The sequence below is a fragment of the Brachyhypopomus gauderio genome, unplaced genomic scaffold, assembly GCF_052324685.1.
Source record: "Brachyhypopomus gauderio isolate BG-103 unplaced genomic scaffold, BGAUD_0.2 sc140, whole genome shotgun sequence".
Classification (NCBI taxonomy): Eukaryota; Metazoa; Chordata; class Actinopteri; order Gymnotiformes; family Hypopomidae; genus Brachyhypopomus; species Brachyhypopomus gauderio.
This window is the reverse complement of record NW_027506961.1, coordinates 400,940-420,965: the sequence shown is the minus strand read 5'-3', so window position 1 is coordinate 420,965 and position 20,026 is coordinate 400,940. Positions and strand designations below refer to the sequence as shown.

Here is a 20,026-nt window from a genome sequence, read left to right as displayed (position 1 = left end):
ATATTTTTGAAAGCCCTACAAGTCTACAGTCTGTAACTGTGAACATGAATATAACATTTACATACACTTATAGATGATAGATGATATAAGAATATAATCTGTCATCTCATGTATGAGCAGTATGAGCTGTAATATGCCTTTTAAGAGGTCATAGCTACAATCAAAAGTAATTTATGGATTAACACGTTTAGTTGGCTGAGGACTTTCCACAAGGGGGCGCGATGAGCAGTCAAATACATTTTATACACAGTACTGTATTAGAATGGAGGAATCGGGTGATGCATTGCGTGACTGTGTGTGCCCATGTTATAATAACCAAATGCATACCTAAAGATTAACTTAATTATGTAAGTAAATACAGTGTTCAAACCTAACATGTTCATTAACATCAGAAAGTTGTAAAGTGAATTTGACAATGAATGAATGCCAAAATTGAATTTTGGTAAACAATGAAGATAATTGCTATAATTGGCCTCCACAAGTCTATTATCAAAATGGCAAGAAATCTGATGAATTAAATTTATGGTTTTAATTTGATTGTGTATAACACCCTGGCCTTCCTCTGCATTCTAAAGAAGGCCTTACAGCAAAATGTCACTATGTACACACTGTAGACACAGGCAGTGAGAGAGAGAGAGACAGTGAGAAAGAGTCACAGACAGTGAGAGGGAGGCAGTGAGAAAGAGACAGAGAGAGAGAGAGAGACATACAAGGGAGAGAAACAGACAGAGAAGTAACACCTTCATACTGACATACAGTCCACTTCTTCATTTCTAATCTTTATATATTTACCGATATACAACTTCTTCATTTCTGTACTCTATGATTATTTTTTGTCTATGTTTATTTGCAGAGGGGGGCATTCCAAGTTCAGAAGGTAAAACTCCTTCCCTTACTCACATAGGCGGAGCCAAAGCAGGGGCCGGGGTGGCACTGGACCCCCCTGAATTCTGATTGGCCACCCCAAGTGCCCCCCCCAGATGACTGACATGTCACCGCATCGCACATCTTGTTGAGAGCCTGTTGCGTTTTGTAATCGGTAATAATACTCAATGCTCAATTTCATTTAACACATGCAAACAGCAGGCACGACGGAGAAATGTTTCCGTGTTGTGGCGAATTCCGAGTCCCCTCGTTTGCACACGCATAAAGACGCTACAGATGATATTCCGGAGTTACAGTGATTATAACTTAGTTCATTGAGCACTCTAGTTTTGTCCTAACTAGATATTTAGACATAATACTGCTGTAATACTGTGAAGTCATGGTCAGAGGTGAACTTCGTATAGTCAGTGTGTATTTTATTTTAAATAATCAACACCCTTGAGCCAGTGTGGCTTTGGACAGATAATGCAGTTTGCTGTGATGGATAATTAAAACCTAGCTCTTATTTATGTATGGAAACATAAATCGACAATATAATCTGTAGCGTCTTTATGCGGATAAACGAGGGTTGTCGGAATGCCCCACAACACCGGCTGAAAGTAGGGGTGAGTTTCCCAAAACGTTCTTAGCGCTAAGTACATTTCATACGAGGTTACGAAGTACTTAGCGCTAAGAACGTTTTGGGAAACTCACCCCAGTTCAGTTAAATGTGTTCAGTTCAGTAGATATATGCAATAGGATTGTAAGATACGCCAGAAGTAGCACATCTGTGTTTTTACTTTTACATGTTGTACATTTTGCACATTGTTAAAAAACTGCAAATTTCATACACAAATCTGATCTCCTGCGTGCTTAAGATGTACTTGATATGAAAATTATAACATTTACAGATTTTGATTGCAATTGAATGCTTTTCGTAAATATACATTGTCATAGTCTATGGACCCCCTAAAATAGCTTTGGCCACCCTCTGGCCACCCAGGATAAAAGTCTAGCTCCGCCACTGCTTACTCAAGCTTGCTGGATTTTCTAATTAATGCAAGCCAGGTAAAATTAGTGGAATCAACACAATCCAGGAAGCTAGAGCAAAATCTTGGTGAGGACTTTTACTTTCTTAACCTGGAATGTCCACCTCTGTTTATTTGCATTTCTAGGTATCAGTTTTTACATTTCTATTGTTTAAGTTTAAGCCTATGTTTATTTGCAAATACAGAGAGTTTAAAAGGTACTTTAAACAAACAATGAGTCAGTAAATAAAATAGTGGCAATTGTTAACTCTATTGTTAAAGCAATAGAGTGGTGCTTTAACACTGAGGCCCCAGGGAACGATATTCTGTCATCTTGTACTTGTACAATGTGTATGACTATAAAGCTTCTCTGATCTCCAAAGGTGTCAGAAGTACTCACATTCATTACTCAGGTAGAAGTATAGATACTAGGGGTTAAAATACTTCTGTAGAAGTTGAAGTATTAACTCAAGCTTTTTACTCAAGTAAAAATGTATTGCTTTCAAAACTACTTAAAGTCTAAAAGTAAAAGTAATGTAAGGAAAAAAAAAGCCATTAAGGACAAATGCTTAGGTTGCACCACAGAGGTCTATAGTGCACTAGCCCACCTCCCCAAAAACCCCATTCTTCTAAAAGCCATAATGACTGTAATGTTATAATAAAAGGTTAATGTTGAAAAATGAAAATGGACTTTAGTACAAGGGTTGGTTGGTCTTCCTGGCTATAACCTCCTCGCTGGTTCATAGTTGGGACACTTCGCACAAACTCTCTTGAGTCTCTACCACGGACATCTTAATACTAAGCTACATACGTCTACTACGTCCTCGCTGGAGTGTGACGTGACGCGTGCAGACATGATGGATCACGTACAAACCAATAGGGTGTCGGAATATTATATGTTTATACTTCTCATCCAACACCAATTAAATTCACTCTATCCGGATGGCGCTAGTCAGGACAGGGTTTATTTTTTTAAACGATGTCACGCCGGAATGAAAACTAGTCAAAATGAAATTGCAGTAACGAGGCTATGTTTAAAATGTAAGGAGTAGAAAGTACAGATAATGGTGTGAAAATGTAAGGAGTAAAAGTAAAAAGTCAGCTGAAAAATAATTACTCCAGTAAAGTATAAATAACCAAAATTTCTACTTAAGTAAGGTAACAAAGTATTTGTACTTCACTACTTGACAGCTCTGCTGATCTCTAATCTGATCTCTGAACAGGTGAAGAACACAGTTGGTCTGCAGGGGACTGCAGCTCGGTCTCATGTTTGGTCTACTGTCTACGGTCTACAGAACTCTGTAAGGTCTTCAATCAATTGTAGATCTCTGTGTGAAGCCTACAGCTTCTGTGAAAGCTTACAGTCTCCTGGGTGTCATAGGCGTACACAGAAGAAAGGCCATCAGGGCCATCACAGAAGCAGCAGAACAGACCTCTAGATGGCTGTGGATCAGAAGGAGCAATCCCTCAGCGTATTCTACTTGGACACAAGCCAGAAACTGATCACTCCCAGCTGGGTTGCCTGGGTCACCTGGCAGCCGGCGTCTGACATTCAAAAGACCCAAAACACCAAAACATCACTAATGATGCATCCAAGACATCGTTTTTAAACCTAATGAAAACACGCTGGAAATGCAGAGTGTACATTTTTACCTTTACTTTTTGCTTTAATGATTCATTTACAACATTAAGAGCTATTAAACCTTCAAGAGTTAAGCTTAACTACAGTCTGTGCAGCAAAGAAAGGTTTTAGAAACACCCTTGATCAACAAGGGAACCTCTGTACTAACTTTCCCCATCCTTTATCCCCTTTATTTTCCTCATCACACACACACACACACACACACACACACACACACACACACACACACACACACACACACACACACACACACACACACACACACACACACACACACACACACACACACACACACACACACACACATATATATATCAGAGTCCAGGCAACACATTGTGCCCTCTCCAGTCCTGCCTATTCAAACTCTGGATTTGTATGCGTGTATAATGGCTGCTCCTTGGGAGGCTGAATTTTACCATCCAAGTCCTGATTCAACTCTCCCCCCCGAGCTCAGAGAGATACACATCCAAACATGTTTTCGTTTTTTAACCAATCACAACATGCAGAGAATATCTTCAACAGTTTTGTCCCTGTTCAGATCCTTTTGTTGATATACTGGACTTGCTGGTAAAAGTGAATATTTTGATTTTGTCTATCTTCGCCAATCACGAAGAATACAATCCAGACAACAACTACAAAAACACAACAACCCTGCATCATTATACACCCCCTTGGGTCACAAAATCTAGCATCTCAGCAGACGATGTGCACAGGTCCATAATCTAGACGTGCTTAAACAGAAATAAGTCAGCTCTGGAAATATCAGCATAACTGTCATACAGTGGAAACTCCAGTTTGTTGAGTTTTTGGGATCTAAGTCGAAATGCTGAGTGTCTTTCCTTTGCGGGACATGAAGTAAAGCTTTGAGCCTGCAGTCCTGGACATGACCACGAACAGGAAGGGGTCCAGACAGCTGTGAAGGCAGCACAGGCAGGCAGCCACGCTGAAGTAGGCGTAGAAGCTCTCGTTTCCGCTCGAGTAGAGCAGCACGTAGTGCAGGAAATGGAGGCAACTGCTCGGCCCGAAACAGACGAGGAAGATGACCATGACCAACGAGCTGGCCCTGATGTAGAGGCCCCAGTCGCGGTGAGAGCGGTTAAGGTGCCAGACGATGGATGTGTAGCACGCCATGATGACCAGCAGGGGAAGCAGGAAGCCTAGCAGGGTCAGGCCCAGGTTGTAATACACCAGAAGGTCATAAATGCTCTGGTCTGCGGGCAGGACGTCATGACAGGTGGTGATCCCAAGCTGAGGGATGTGGTATGTCTGGTGGACCAGAAGCTCAGGAGCCATGGCTGCTGAGAAGATGACCCACACGGCCAGGCTGGCCCAGGAGGTGCAGGAGCGCTTGGGAAGGCTTTTGTAGAAGAACGGGTGCACGACGGCCAGGTAGCGCTTCGCGCTAATGCAGGCGAGCGTGTGCGCCGAGCAGTAGAGGTTGCCATAGAAACAAGCAGTGGTGAGGCGGCAGGCGGCCTCCCCGAACGCCCAGTTGTTGCCGGCCAGGTGATACTGCGCCTTCAGGGTGAGGCTGAGCAGCAGCAGCAGGTCCGACACCGCCAGGCTGCAGTACAAAATGGCCGACGAAACCTTCCTCACCTTGGCACCGACCAGGGCTAGGATGGCTACGTTGGAGGGAAGCCCCACCACTACGGCCACGATGTAGAGGGCCGGGACCGCCCGAGTGCTAACGCCGCCCCTGAGGTACATCGCGGTGTCGTTGCTCAGCAACTGTAGCTCCGGGAGTGCGGCTGCAGTGGAGGAAGAGTGTGGTGGAGTTTCCGTGGCGTTTGGAGGAAGGGGGAGCTGGACTGGGACGCTGTGGCCCTTAAAAGTCCTCGGGCTGACTTTGCTGTTGTTCGTCCTCAGCATGTTCCCTGAACGAGAGGAAGAAGTTAAGTTTTTTGCTTAATCAGACACAATAAAAAACTGCTTTTTTCAGCACTCTTATTATCTGAAACAGAACTAGAGGCTCACTAAGACTTATGACAGTATTTCCAAATTCAGTATTTAAAAATATGGGTAATATTAACAGGGCAGTTGTATTTTAAAACAAAAAAATTTGGGGATTTATTTACATTTTCAGACAAAACAACATGATATTTGAACAATTATATCTTTTTGAAGCACTTGTGAGTCAGTTTTTCTTTTCAACCATTTTAGTGTTTTTGCAAGTATGCCCAAAAATGCCTGTCCTCGTTGTCATGCTGGGAAACTAAGGGCTTTTATTTTTGAATGGAAAACATAAACTTTATTAACTCAACTGCATTTATGTGTCCATAAAGGTTCAATATGTCACACAAAATATTTTAAAACACAATATTGCAAATAAATATAATAAAAAATTTAAAAATACATAATGAATGTGTACATCCCCTATATTCATGTCACTGGTGTTACCGTATGACAAAAGACTATTATTTTAATATACAAAGCCATGCTGATGACATCACAGGAAGTCATTTTGTTTCCTCTCTGAAGATTAATGAAAACAAACACATTGTAAGGTCAATGTCATTTTTCATTCCTTATAATTTGTATCATCTACCCTAAGATTTCCTTCGAAGCTTCAGAGCAAGTCACTGGTATGCCCTAATTTAATCTTTGGAAAATGATCATAGAATAATAAAAATGGATTTTGGTAAACAATGAAGATAATAATGCAAAACAATTTTTTAGCAGGGTGTGTGTCAATTGTTGACCGGGGGGGGGGGGGGGGGGTTGCGTGTGTCAAACCCTAGACGTCAGATTGGCTACCATGTATGTCAATCAAAATACAACCGTCAGTGCAGATGGACGATAGCCTGTCATTCATCCACTACTTTTTAATGGTGTGCTCTACCCACACTTCCTTCGCGATCGCGACCGACGTATTGGGCACCCCTGTGGTGTGTATTTCTTCCTTTTATGTCTGTGTCTGAGCAGTCTAGGTTCGTTCGGTAGTTCAGTCTGATTTTTACAGCGTGGGTTTTGTGTTTCGGGATTCGTGTTGTATGCCTGTGTATTAATCTTTATGTTCGTTCTGTGTTTCGGTCCCAGGTTAACTCATATTCGTATTCAGTAGTTCTGCCTTATTCTGTTCATGCTTGTTTGTAACGTGAGCTTTGTGCCTCAGACACAGACGGCGTAAATAAAACGATATTATTGTATCAAGGAAATACTGAGATGAGCGGAAATGAGCGTTTGTGCGAACAAGTGTAGGAGCAAAACTCGTGTATACTAGAGACCTATAGTGTAGCCCTATCCGGACGGGATTAGTTTCTCAGGGGGTCCTGGGGTAATTTTCTCTTTTACGGGGGGTCCTCTGTGATTTTAATCCCGTCCGGAACGAGCATGTCCGTGTTTTTCTCAGACGTCCTCAGAGAAAATTACAGGCGGAATTACCTACTGTTTTTCGCTGTACTCCGTGGTCGTCTGGTAATTTTAGTCCCGTCCGGATCCACATGTCTGAGTTTATACATGCAGACATCACCTCGCGTTTAATAAAACAGCTATATGTCCACTGCCACGCACCGTAGTTACACGTTGGGCGCGCGTTTTCACGGAGATCCACGTAAAGACAGCGGCGAGCGAAAATGGATTTACTGGATTTTTTAATGGATTTATTTTATTTTATTAAACGGATTTATTTAGCTATTTACATTCATTAGCGATTTTTTATAATGTGTTTTCTGTATTGGTTTAACAAAATAGCTTAACTTAAACGGAGATCTTAAATGCTGAACTGAACAGTAGTAAAGTTAAAAGTTAAAAAGGAATCATCAGAGTTGGCAGTGTGACATTATTAAACATGCTATCACGTGACAAGGCGATGTCATGTGACCGAGAAAGCCAAAAACTCACGGGTCCTCCTGTTTTTTCAATTGCTGTCCGGATGCAAGAGTTTTATCACTGAGTACAAGGGTGAAATATTTTTCACAGACGTCCCCCTGAAAAACTAATCCCGTCCGGATAGGGCTTATTATACTCGCACAAACTCCATATATCATGGCGGATATTGATGTCTGACGGACACGGTTATCTTTTGTAATATACATACTTCCAGTCTAAATTAACTATTAATTTAGATATTAACTAATTCTAAAGTGAAAAACTAGTCTAACAGAAAGCAGTTCTGTCGCAGTGGACTTCGGCACGTAATGAAATTAAACACAAATAAATATGTAGTAAGCCCTATCCGGACGGGATTAGTTTTTCAGGGGGACGTCTGTGAAAAATATTTCACCCTTGTACTCGGTGATAAAACTCTTGCATCCGGACAGCAATTGAAAAAACAGGAGGACCCGTGAGTTTTTGGCTTTCTCGGTCACATGACATCGCCTTGTCACGTGATAGCATGTTTAATAATGTCACACTGCCAACTCTGATGATTCCTTTTTAACTTTTAACTTTACTACTGTTCAGTTCAGCATTTAAGATCTCCGTTTAAGTTAAGCTATTTTGTTAAACCAATACAGAAAACACATTATAAAAAATCGCTAATGAATGTAAATAGCTAAATAAATCCGTTAAATAAAATAAAATAAATCCATTAAAAAATCCAGTAAATCCATTTTCGCTCGCCGCTGTCTTTACGTGGATCTCCGTGAAAACGCGCGCCCAACATGTAACTACGGTGCGTGGCAGTGGACATATAGCTGTTTTATTAAACGCGAGGTGATGTCTGCATGTATAAACTCAGACATGTGGATCCGGACGGGACTAAAATTACCAGACGACCACGGAGTACAGCGAAAAACAGTAGGTAATTCCGCCTGTAATTTTCTCTGAGGACGTCTGAGAAAAACACGGACATGCTCGTTCCGGACGGGATTAAAATCACAGAGGACCCCCCGTAAAAGTGAAAATTACCCCAGGACCCCCTGAGAAACTAATCCCGTCCGGATAGGGCTTAATTAAACTTAAATCAGACTGAGGAGATTCAGTTATACACAAATATAGAATACGCAAATATAATTAAATGTATGTCCATCAGCTGAATTACTAACGACAATACTACTATACTTTATACTTCTACTATAGCTACGATAATTTACTACTAAGTAACGTTTATTCTTTACCTTGTTTCATCCCCAGAATAAGCAGATTCATAAAGAAGAAAAACAGCTTTTCCCCCATGGCTACTGGTCGGTCCAAAGTGATCGGTCCAAATTGAAAACTTGCTTTTGCTGTACCACCCAAGACCTTTCGGTTCGGTTTAAGTAGCTTAGTAGATGCGGTAGAAGACGCCCACCCTCTCTCTGTCTCTCTCTCTCTATCTTTCTCTCTCTCTCTCTCTCTCTCTCTCTCTCTCTCTCGCAGCACATTTAGCTTGCCGTTATGCTGAACATTCCATCACGGTCATAACTTTTCGGAGAATAGTTAAATAAAAAATACCTCACGTCTGGGTGGTGGTGGTGGTGGAGGGGGGTGTTAATGTCTAAATATAAGACGGAAATTATAAATAAATGAAACAAAAATTATCAAGGGGTAAATTTAACATTGAGAGAGAGAGAGAGAGAGAGAGAGATATTGTGTGTGTCCCTCAGTGACTGAGCCCGATTTGAACATAGTTGAGCATGTTCTGAACTGCATGACTGCTTTGGTCTGCTTCTTAAAGTTTTGTGTCGTACTCTCTCTCATGAAATAGTTTATTACAATTCTACTTGATAAATATCATACTTAGCATTTTCAGGGAGAATTCGAGATAGATGGTGAATTATTGATGGTGATTATGTCACTATGAATGCACGTGGCAGATTCAGAGCTGTAAAAAAAAATAAATTTATAATTAAAAGGCCCATAACCCATTATTCTTAGTAAAAAAATTTATTCCCTTATTGGACATGACTTAGTATTTCTGTCCTCACGTTTTCATTAGTATATACAGTATAGAACACTTTCCAGGTATGGAGAGAGATAGCTAGTGGAGAGATTGTACAGCTAATCAGTTATAATATATTATAGTGCAACTCTTAACACTGGGAGGTGCTACATTAGAGGCACACGCAGACACCATGGCAGAGTCTCTGAGTGGGTGTCCCCTCTCAGAGTGCGCCCCAGGAAAACCCGGTTTCTGCTCCGTCCACTCTGAGAACTGGAGGGCGTCCCACGGGTCCGGGCGTAATCCCAGCACCTAGGAGAAGTCTGCATGCACTGGTATTCCTAGGATCGCCACCCTTGCTGGGAGTCAGGATTCTACCATCGCATCTGGGAAACCCCTTTGTATTTGTCAAAGTATCTGTGCCTGTGTGTGTCGCAATCCCTCTGTTTCTCCCAAACCCTGTGTGTCCTCTGGCACCGCAATAAAAACATCACTTATGTCAACACATTAAATGTCATTGTGTACTTTGTTTTCTGTAGAACAGCAATGAGGGGTGAACTGCAGATTTGCTTGCATCCACAAGCTATGAAGTAGTATTCATCTGAGTTTCTGCAGCGAGTGGTGATGAAGATTCACAGATTAAGAAACAAATTCTTAAGGTACAAACTGTAAAACAGTAACTTAAGTTTAGGCCTGTCTTGAAATAAAAGTTCATACACACTGTAGCAATATTGACTAATTATGAATAATTATAAGGTGCATCAGCTTGAAATTTCAGGGAAATATGTTTTTATAACTGGAAATGATGATCTATCAGTCTCAAGAAGCTCAAGAGTCTGCAGTCACCCAACACCATTGGTGTGATGGACGAGGAGTGCGAACAAAAAAGGAAGCGATCACGCCAAAACCAATGTTAACCAATCAGGGTTGCAACTACATCCTTTCTGAGGTGTATGCAAACATACTATCGGCGCCCCCCGCACTCCACCCCCCACCCCCCAGGCAAATAATTTTCAGGCATCGATTTGGCGCCCCCTCTAGTGCAGCGCCCCTATGCGTCGCATACGCTGCATACCCCCTTTTTGCGCCACTGTACCCAATAAAGGAAAATGCCTTATAGATGAAAATATTAGGAAGATACTGGCGTGTCTTACATCTATGCTAAAATTAGACAAAAGCTATGTCTGAAATGCAAGCAAAGAACTGGCTAAAATCACACTACTATGGCTAGAATAGTTAATCCTATAATGAGTATAAGTAATAGCAGCAAACAAGACTGGCATCAAAGCAGCATTATGAATGAAGTTGGTCTTAATTAATCAGGGCAAGAGTCTTCCAGGCTCGGATGACTGTCCGTGGTATTTTGAGGTTCAGTTTTGAGGTATGTTTTAGCTTCTTTCCAACTCCAAATTGTGACTTTCACTTCAACTAACCTTTTTTTACTAGGTTACGGAGTTTTAGTATTGATCCAAGGGCATTGCAATAAGGGATAAAACATGCCTATGAATATTCAAAGATTAGACATTTCCCTCCAGTTAGAAACAACAACAATGCAACAACTAAGACACAGAAGATAAAAAAGTTAAATGACATATCAACAGACACAGAATAGTGTATACTTTTCCTACAGGTACATCATTTAGAAATAAAGAAGAATTGGTTTGACAGGATACATTAGTTAAGGCATTTCAAGTTATTCACTCTTCCAAAAGCCATCTATGACTTAACAGGCTTCCTTAACTCACCATACTGGAGCTGAGGAGGTAATCATCTTAGTAGTAACAATAACCAGATTTATACATATACTGTCACAATTAGCCCTTTCCCTGGCTACCAATCATGTATCATGTTTAGCATGATGTATATATATACCCTGTGTTTGTCAGAAACCACCCTCATTCTAGTGCGACTACAGCTCTACCTAGAGGTGCAACAGGCTGATTCTCCCTCTCAGTCAAAGAAAGACTATTTTAGTACACCTGTTTCGAATTACTCATTTTCTGACGTGGCTTTAAAGCGCCATCTTTTCACTTCCTCCCTGCGAAGTATTGCTTACGTATGTGGCTTTTCGAGCGTTCCTATTCCTGCCTTGTCTGCCTGTGTGCCGACCGTATTTCTGTCCTTAGGCCGTGCCTTCAGCCTGCCCCGAGATCAATGCCAATCTCAGCTCTCGTAATCCAGTTCCAGACCTGATGCTGTGTATCCCGTCCAGGACCTATTCTATCTCCACACGTATTAGATGGGTCTATGTGGTGTTACTTACTGTATGTCTGGTAGAGTATTGGAATAAAGAGTTTCATTGCACTCGGCGTTTGGATCCTTTTCTGCATATTAGGTGCCAAAGCGTGAGAGAATACTTCGCCTACAATATGAATCCAGCAGAGATGCTAGCTCGACTGACAAAACAAGAGACCATCACCGAGCTCCAAGAGACCATAATGAGACTCACAGAGGCATCGCCCGGTCCCACAAGTCCGCGTCCCGAAGCTCCCAAAATACAATGTTCTATGTATTTCACATATCACGCGAGGGGGGGGGGATTTCACCGACGCCCACCAAGATCGGACAGGGGGAACCATTCTACAGCTCAAGCAAGAACCTCTGTGCTCTTACCACTAATTAATAGTCAACTGAACCTCCCTGTTACACTGTCAGGGGAGAGGCATATCACTCATCTTTATGTGTTAGTTGACTCAGGGGCTCCAGATAACTTTATGGATTGCAGATTGGCTCAACAACTAAATATCCCCACTGTCCCTCTTTTACCCAGGCTACATGTTAATTCTTTGAATGGTCAACGCATAGAGGAGGAGCAGGTTACTCACCAGGCAGTTCCAGTCATGTTGAGAGTAGATTTGTTCCTGGAGGAGATCCAACTCCTGCTTCTGCCCAAGCCCCGAGATCCAATCATTTTAGGTTTTTCCTGGCTCACCACTCATAACCCCCATATTTCCTGGACGACCCGGGAACTAGTAGCTTGGAGTCTGTCCTGCCTATTCAACTGCATTCACATACCCTTACGAGCTTCTTCTATCGAGAGCACTGATGAGCCTAAATTAGACATTTACATTTATTTACATTTATGGCATTTAGCAGACGCTCTTATCCAGAGCGACTTACAAAAGTGCTATGTAGTTGCTTGGAATCTCCAAGATAGAATAGATAGTCCTGAACACAAGGTATTCTAAGCTGGAAAAACCACTAGACGAAAGTCAAATGATACCTAACAATTATACCTGAATATACACATCCCCTGAGGAAAAAGACAGTAAACAATTCCTATAACCCAATTATGCACAATACCTGAGAAAAAGACAGTAAGCAATACCTGTAACTAACACCTGAGGAAAGAGACGATAAAGTACAATAGACAAAGCATAATTATGCAAAGCCATAATTAGACAATATTCCAACATCATACTGAGGGTTCACCAATGTATTTATTAAGGATAAGGCCTGCCTGTTAACTTCTCATAGGCCCATACATTGCAATATTTGGTTACCCTATAAATAAACACTCATTTACCAATACGGAGCTAGACATTCTGTCATTCACATCCCTAGTGGCAAGACGGCGTGTACTGTTTGTATGGAAGTCTTCAAGGTCTCCTTTAATCTCCATGTGGCTTAGGGACATGATGTATTACCTCAAATTGGAAAAAATCAGACTAACATTAAAAGGTAGTACGGCTGCATTTTATTCAAAATGGTATATTTTAGTATATTTTAATTCACTTCAAACTATGCCAGCTGATTAACCCCCCCCCCATTTTTCTTTTCTTTTCTCCCCCCAATCACTAGTATTATTACTAATATATATATTTTAAGTTTCTTTCTTTTTTGGGGAAGTATTATTTAAAAAGGAAAAAAAGGGAAAGGAAGAAAAAAGAGAAAAGAAAAACCTGAGGTTGTGTTTGTCATTCACAGGACTTTGTATGTTTTAATGTTTTAATTGTTAAAAGACAAGCATTGTTGTATACCTTTTGTGTCAAATTCCTCAATAAAAAAAAAAACAAAAAACTTCTCATAGGCCATGGGATTATCATGGAATCCTATAATGCAGAAGCCCTAATACACTGGTTTATTCTACCATCTACTTCTCCCATGGATGCAGGATTCTTTTTTATAGAAAAGAAGGGAGGGGGGTTGAGATCGTGTATTGATTATCGAGCCTTAAATAGGAAAACTAGTAAATACGTGTATCCACTTCCTCTAATACCAGCCTTGCAATAAAGACTTATGGGAGAGACCGTTTTTACCAAGTTAGATTTACGCAGCTTACAATCTGGTACGTATCAGAGGAGGAGATGGAATGGAAAACTGCCTTCGTGACAGGCAAGGGGTTTGGGAGCTGTTCTATCCCAAAGGCAGGGCAGTCCTCCCAAATTGCATCCCTGTGCATTCTATTTGAAGAAACTCTTACCTGCTGAGGGTAACTACGATATAGGAATTTGAGAATTGCTCGCTATTGAATCAGCTTTACAGCAATGGCGTCACTGGTTTGCTCGGCATCAATTTATCGGGTATACCGAACATAAGAATCTAGAATACCTCAAAGCAGTGAAGCGATGATTTGTTATCTTTTTTCCCGGTTCTTCTTTGTAGTGTCTTACAGACCTGGATCCAAGAACCAGAAAGCCGATGCCCTGTCTCACATCCACAAGAAGGGGGAGCGTGACCCGAGACCTAACAATATCCTGCCTGAAGCCTGCTTCCTGGCACTTATCCGGTGAGCTTTTCAGGACGAGATGACTGAGGAGTTGAAAATGGAACCGAGTCCCCCCGACTGCCCCAGTTATAAACAGTATGTTCCCGTGTCTATGAGAGGGAGACTTCTACAGATGATTCACACCTCCCCGTGTACAGGCCACCCGGGAATAACACGCACCACCCGTCTGATAACTCCTAAATATTGGTGGCTTTCCCTGATGGATGATATGCGGGATTATGTGCTCGCCTGTAAGGTTTGTGCCCAATCCTATACCCTTCACACTCTCCCTTCTGGACAGTTGCAACCACTCTCTATTCCTCATCGTCCGTGGACCCAGATCGCTCTCGACTTCATAACACTTCTGCCCAAGTCTGGAGGTAACACTGTAATTACGGTCGTACTCGATTGCTTCTCTAAGATGTGCTGTCTCATCCCTTTCCCGAGCCTGCCCACTGCCTTAGAAACCGCACATGCCATTTTCTCCCACGTCTTTCGTATTTACAGTTTATCAGGAGAATTCCTGTCTGATTGTGGAACACGGTTCACCTTGAGAGAGTGGAAGCAGTTTTGTCATAAATTGGGGATTGTAGTTTGTCTCTCGTCAGGTCACCACCCTCAGACCAACGTAGGAGTAAAGAGAGTCAACCAAAAAATTGGGAGATTCCAACAACAATATTGCATCTCACAGACAGACTAGCATGAATATGATCCTTGGGCTGAGTATGCATGCAACTCCCTTGTTCATTCCTCGTTCATTTCTCAATGAAATGGGTACCGACCTGCTTTCTTTCCCCTCGAGACCATGCCCACAGATGTGCCAGCCTTAGACGAGTGGTTTTCACGTAGCTCGAAGACGTGGGAGAGGGCACCCATACACCTGCAAAGTTCAGGGAAGACCCTGCATTTTTCAACAAGATAATTCCAGACCACATTCTGCAGCAGTCACAACACCATGGCTACGTAGGAGAAGGATCCGGGTACTGAAATGGCCAGTCTGCAGTCCAGATCTTTCACCTATAGAGAACATTTGGTGCATCATAAAGTGGAAGGCGCGACCAAGAAGGCCCAAGACGATTGAACAGTTAGAGGCCTGTATTAGACATGAATGGGAGAGCATTCCTATTTCTAAACTTGAGAAACTGGTCTCCTCTGTCCCCAGATGTCTGTTGAGTGTTGTAAGAAGAAGGGGGGATGCCACACAGTGGTAAAAATGGCCTTGTCCCAACTTTTTTGGGATTTGCTGATGCCATGAAATTCTGAAACAACATATTTTTCCCTTAAAATGATACATTCTCTCAGTTTTTGATCCGTGATTTGTGTTCTATTGTGAATAAAATATTAGATGTTGGCCCCTCTACATCATTGCATTCCGTTTTTAGTCACAATTTGTTTATTCGGTTGTTTGGAATACGGTTTGTACAACACACCCCTTTGTTCTTATGTAATAAGTAAATCATATACAAATGGTCTAAAATCGTTTGACATCTAAATCAAACAAAATTTACATGGACTAGTTGGGAGGGTTTTTTTTTCTCCAATGAAATGACCACTTTGGGAGTGCAACATCCTCACAATGGAATATTTACTTTGACACACTCCCATGGCAACTACACACATTTACAAGTTTGAAGGTGTTGTGTTCCAGTTGTGTAAATGTGGAAAGAGTACCTGTTTGGAATGTGACCGCTTTACTCTGTTTCATATGACAATGTTTCATATTAATTATTTTGATCAAGCAAATAAAAGTGAGATAATATTGCAGCAGAAGTGGTTTTTGTTGTTATAACTGTAATTCATAAGTAAATGTTTGACCTTATTTCAACTTGACAAATATTATCAAGAATGTAAGAAATAATGTGTAACGTAGGGTGGGTGGAGGTAGAACGCAAGTTGTTTATTATGAAAACAAAAACATCTAACACATACAAACTAAACAATACTGAAAGCAACAACAAAGAACATCTAACAGAAAACTGTGACACACCAAATAACAAAGACTTAGCAAATATAGCGAATAATAGCAAATATATCTAAGGATCACCACAAGAAACAAGGAATTATGAACAATGACCAACAAACAGAAGACCAAGCACAAGGTTAAAATACAAGAAAAACAAGGGGACCAAACTTGAAACAGGTGAAAACGGTTACAAGTCGTTATTTGATTACAAATGACAGGAGTGTGGCAGGAGAACACATGGAAAACCAAAACATGAACACATGGACAAAACAAAACAGAGCAGTGACAGGGAGACAGGGGAGGGGCTAAAGAGAACCAAAAACAAGATAGACAGGTGGGGGCGGAGCTAAACGTGACATGAAGTCAAATCAACTTAGAGAGGATTTCAAAGTCAATCTAAGATCAAATTCACGAGTTTAAATAAATATAATTTTAATTAGATTTAACTTATAACATTAACGCAACTTTTGAATGTACATTTTTGAGTTGAAATGTAATGTGTTTATTACTTTGAACATTGTGCATAAGATGTTAGCCTAATTTCTGGGTTGCCCTTGTTAATCCAACAACTATTACAATAGCAATTATACATGAAACGAAACTACATGAAATAAAGGCTTTAATTTTACAGAGAGCATCGAGGCAATTTATATAACCATCTGGCACTTACTTTTGCTTTGCAACACTCAAATTCAGAAATAGTTTTGTGTTCCACCTTTATTTGTCTGGTACAGTACAGATTACCTGCTGGGGAGCATTGTTTCAGCTGGGATGCCTGGGGTGATTGTTTGAGCTGTCCTCTTGTTTTTTTGCCAATTCTGGCTATGAGCCTGCTTGTGTGCTTGTGTGTGTGTTCGCAGGACCTCTTATGTAGTTAAATGTCTTAAATGTGTCTAATGTTTGTTTTAAATAAATATTTGCTTCATTGTCAAGAGTGCATATACAGGTTTATAATGCAGAGACAGAAAGAGAGTGACAGGTGAACGCTCGTGAGGAACCCTCGTACAAAGAATGCGCAAGGATGCGATCAAACACCTGCATGACGCACACATGCACCTTTGGTAAGATTAAGGGTTTCCCACGTCCGGTAGCTGTTTACTGAGGCATCCGTCGAGATTTTGTTTTCTTGTAAAAACGCCCACACCATCATTAGATGTGGCTACAGACTCACATTATGACTGGGCAGAAGACGCAGGAGACATCTGAGTAAACATTGCAGGACAGCTACAAAAGGAGAAAATGTTGTGTCCAAACTCTCTTAGTTATTTCCCATTTCAGCCAACAGACTTTATTTAGTGCCCCTCCCCTCTCTCTCTCTATATATATATGCACATACATATAGTCATGCCCAAAAGTATGCATACCCCTGGCAAATTTTGACTTAAATTTATTTTTATTTAACCAGAAATCATATTTTTGACTGGAAATGGCACAGGCATCTCCCAGGAGATAATACGATGATGTATAAGAGGCATCATTGTGGGAAAAAATATTTCTCAGCTTTTATTCACATTTGAACAAAAAATGGCATGTCCAAAATTATTCATACCCTTCTCAATAATTAACAGAAAAGCCTTTATTGGATATTACAGCAATCAAACGCTTCCTGTAATTGCTGACCAGCTTTTTGCATGTCTCCACTGGTATTTTTGTCCATTCATCTTTAGTGATGAGCTCCAACTCTTTGAGGTTGGAGGTCTCCTTGCCATCACCCTGATCTTTAGCTCCCTCCACAGATTCTCAATTGGATTCAACTCTGGCTGGGCCACTGCAAAACATTAATGTTTTTGTCTGCTAACCATTTCTTCACCACTTTGGGTGTGTGTTTTGGGTCGTTGTCGTGCTGAAATGTCCACTGGTTCCCAAGGCCAAGTTTCTCTGCAGACTGCCTGATGATGTTGTTGAGAATCTTGATGTATTGCTATTTTTTCATGGTGCCATTTACTGCGATCAAGTTCCCTGGTCCATTGACTGAAAAACACCCCCAAAACATTAGGTTCCCACCACCATGTTTGACAGTGGGGATGGTGTTCTTAGGGTTGAAGGCTTCTCCGTTTTTACACCAAATGGTGGACACATGATTGTGGCAAAACAATTCAATTTTTGTTTCATCTGACCATAAAACAGAACACCAGAAGTCTTCTTCTTTGTCCAGATGAGCATTTGCAAAAGTCAAGCGGGCTTTTGTGTGCCTTTTCTGGAGAAGTGGTGTCCTCCTTGGTCTGCGTCTGTGTAACCCAGCAGTGTGCAGTGTCCGTTGGACTGTCTGCCTTGAGATGTCGCCACCAGCAGAGTCCAGATTCACCAGGATGGCCTTGGTGAATCTTCACCTCTCTCACTATTCTCCTGGCCAGCACAGGTGTCACTTTTGGCTTCCGACCACATCTTCTGAAATTTTCCACAGTGCGGAACATCTTGTATTTTTTTTAGTGGTGGGCCGTTAACGGCGTTAACGGCGGTCGTTAATTTGATACTCTTATTGGGAGATATAAAAATAATCGCCGTTAATCTACGAGGCTGAAGCTGGTTCCTTATTCGCCAGTGTCTTAAGGGCGTACTCACACTAGGCACGGTTTGCTCGTTCCGTGCTGGGGCCCGGTTATCCCCCCTCCCCACTCCCCCGCTGGCCTGCACTCACACTCGCTTCAGCAACCCGGCCCGAGCACGCTTACGTCATCACAACGTGACTTTATTTGGAATAAAAGCGCGCTCGCACAACACTATGGAGTTCACGATTCTCTTTTTATTGTATTTTTGAAGTCGTTTTGGGAGTGCATAAACACGGTGCAAGCACAGATTTATCGATAATTTAACACAACGATTGTCTGCTAATCGCTTCGCCGCTATGACTGTTTAACGTGAGCGTCGCATCACTGACGTCATGTTTGAGTTCCAGCGAAATGAACCAATCAGACGAGGCACCAAGCGGGCCCGGGCACGGATAGCGCTCACACTAGAAGCGAACCGTGCCCGAGTCCACATGAATCGTGCCCTGGCCCACCTCTTCAAGCGGGCCCGAGCACGGTTAACTGATCCGGGCCCGAGCACGGTTGGAGCGCTCACACTAGCCAAACGAACCGTGCTTCGGCAGGCAACCGTGCCCGGGCCCGGATCACAGAGCCTAGTGTGAGTACGCCCGCACTTTCCGTTCCACCTTAAAAAAATGAAGCGGTAGTTTCATTATGTCGCCGCGATAGAATGTATTGTACGTTTCTATGGCTGTATCTCCTGATTCTTACATCGTCTCAGAAATCTGACAAGCAGGTTTGATTGACCACATAAGTGACTGTATAAATCCAGAAGAAGAAGGTTTTTTACTGTAGAATATTTTTTTATTGTCCTGTGAACTTGGCATGTCAGGCGATAGAATGTAATGTGCATACAGTGCAATGGTCTTAGTTTGTATGGCTGTATCTCCTGATTCTTACATTGTCTCAGAGATCTGACAAGCAGGTTTAGTTGTCCATATAAGTGACTGTATGAATCCAGAAGAAGAAGGTTTTTTACTGTAGAATATTTTTTTATTGACCTGTGAAGTTGGCATGTCAGGCGATAATGTACTATGCATACAGTGCATTGGTCTTAGTTTGTATGGCTATATCTCCTGATATACATCGTCTCAGAAATCTGACAAGCAGGTTTGATTGACCACATAAGTGACTGTATAAATCCAGAAGAAGAAGGTTTTTTACTGTAGAATATTTTTTAAATTGACCTGTGAACTTGGCATGTCAGGCGATACATACCCCAGACAAAATAGACAAGGTCACAAAAAAGACAAAGAAACAGCAACACTCACCTCTCAGAAATTAACCAAAACATTGGGACACAACTGACAAAACCTCTGCTGTATGTTCAGAGGACCCATTACTTACTTCCATCTCACACAAAACAAATAGAGAGAGAGAGAGACAGAGAGAGAGAAAGAGAGAGAGAGAGAGAGAGAGAGAGAGAGAGATGGGAGAATTACTAAGCTTAACAAGCCCCCCTGGGTCAGCAAACCCTCTAACCGAGTTTG

At 41.7% G+C, this 20,026-nt stretch overlaps 1 protein-coding gene across 1 annotated transcript; it reads right to left on the bottom strand.

Moving 5' to 3' along the window:
- Nucleotides 1–548: 548 nt before the first annotated feature.
- LOC143500317 (proteinase-activated receptor 3) lies at nucleotides 549–8,727 on the bottom strand. The gene is made up of 2 exons (XM_076994404.1): nucleotides 8,595–8,727; nucleotides 549–5,411 (listed from the first exon to the last, which is right to left on the bottom strand). Exons 1-2 carry the CDS (start codon nucleotides 8,650–8,652, stop codon nucleotides 4,348–4,350), a joined length of 1,122 nt encoding a protein of 373 aa, XP_076850519.1. The 5' UTR covers nucleotides 8,653–8,727; the 3' UTR covers nucleotides 549–4,347.
- Nucleotides 8,728–20,026: the final 11,299 nt, after the last annotated feature.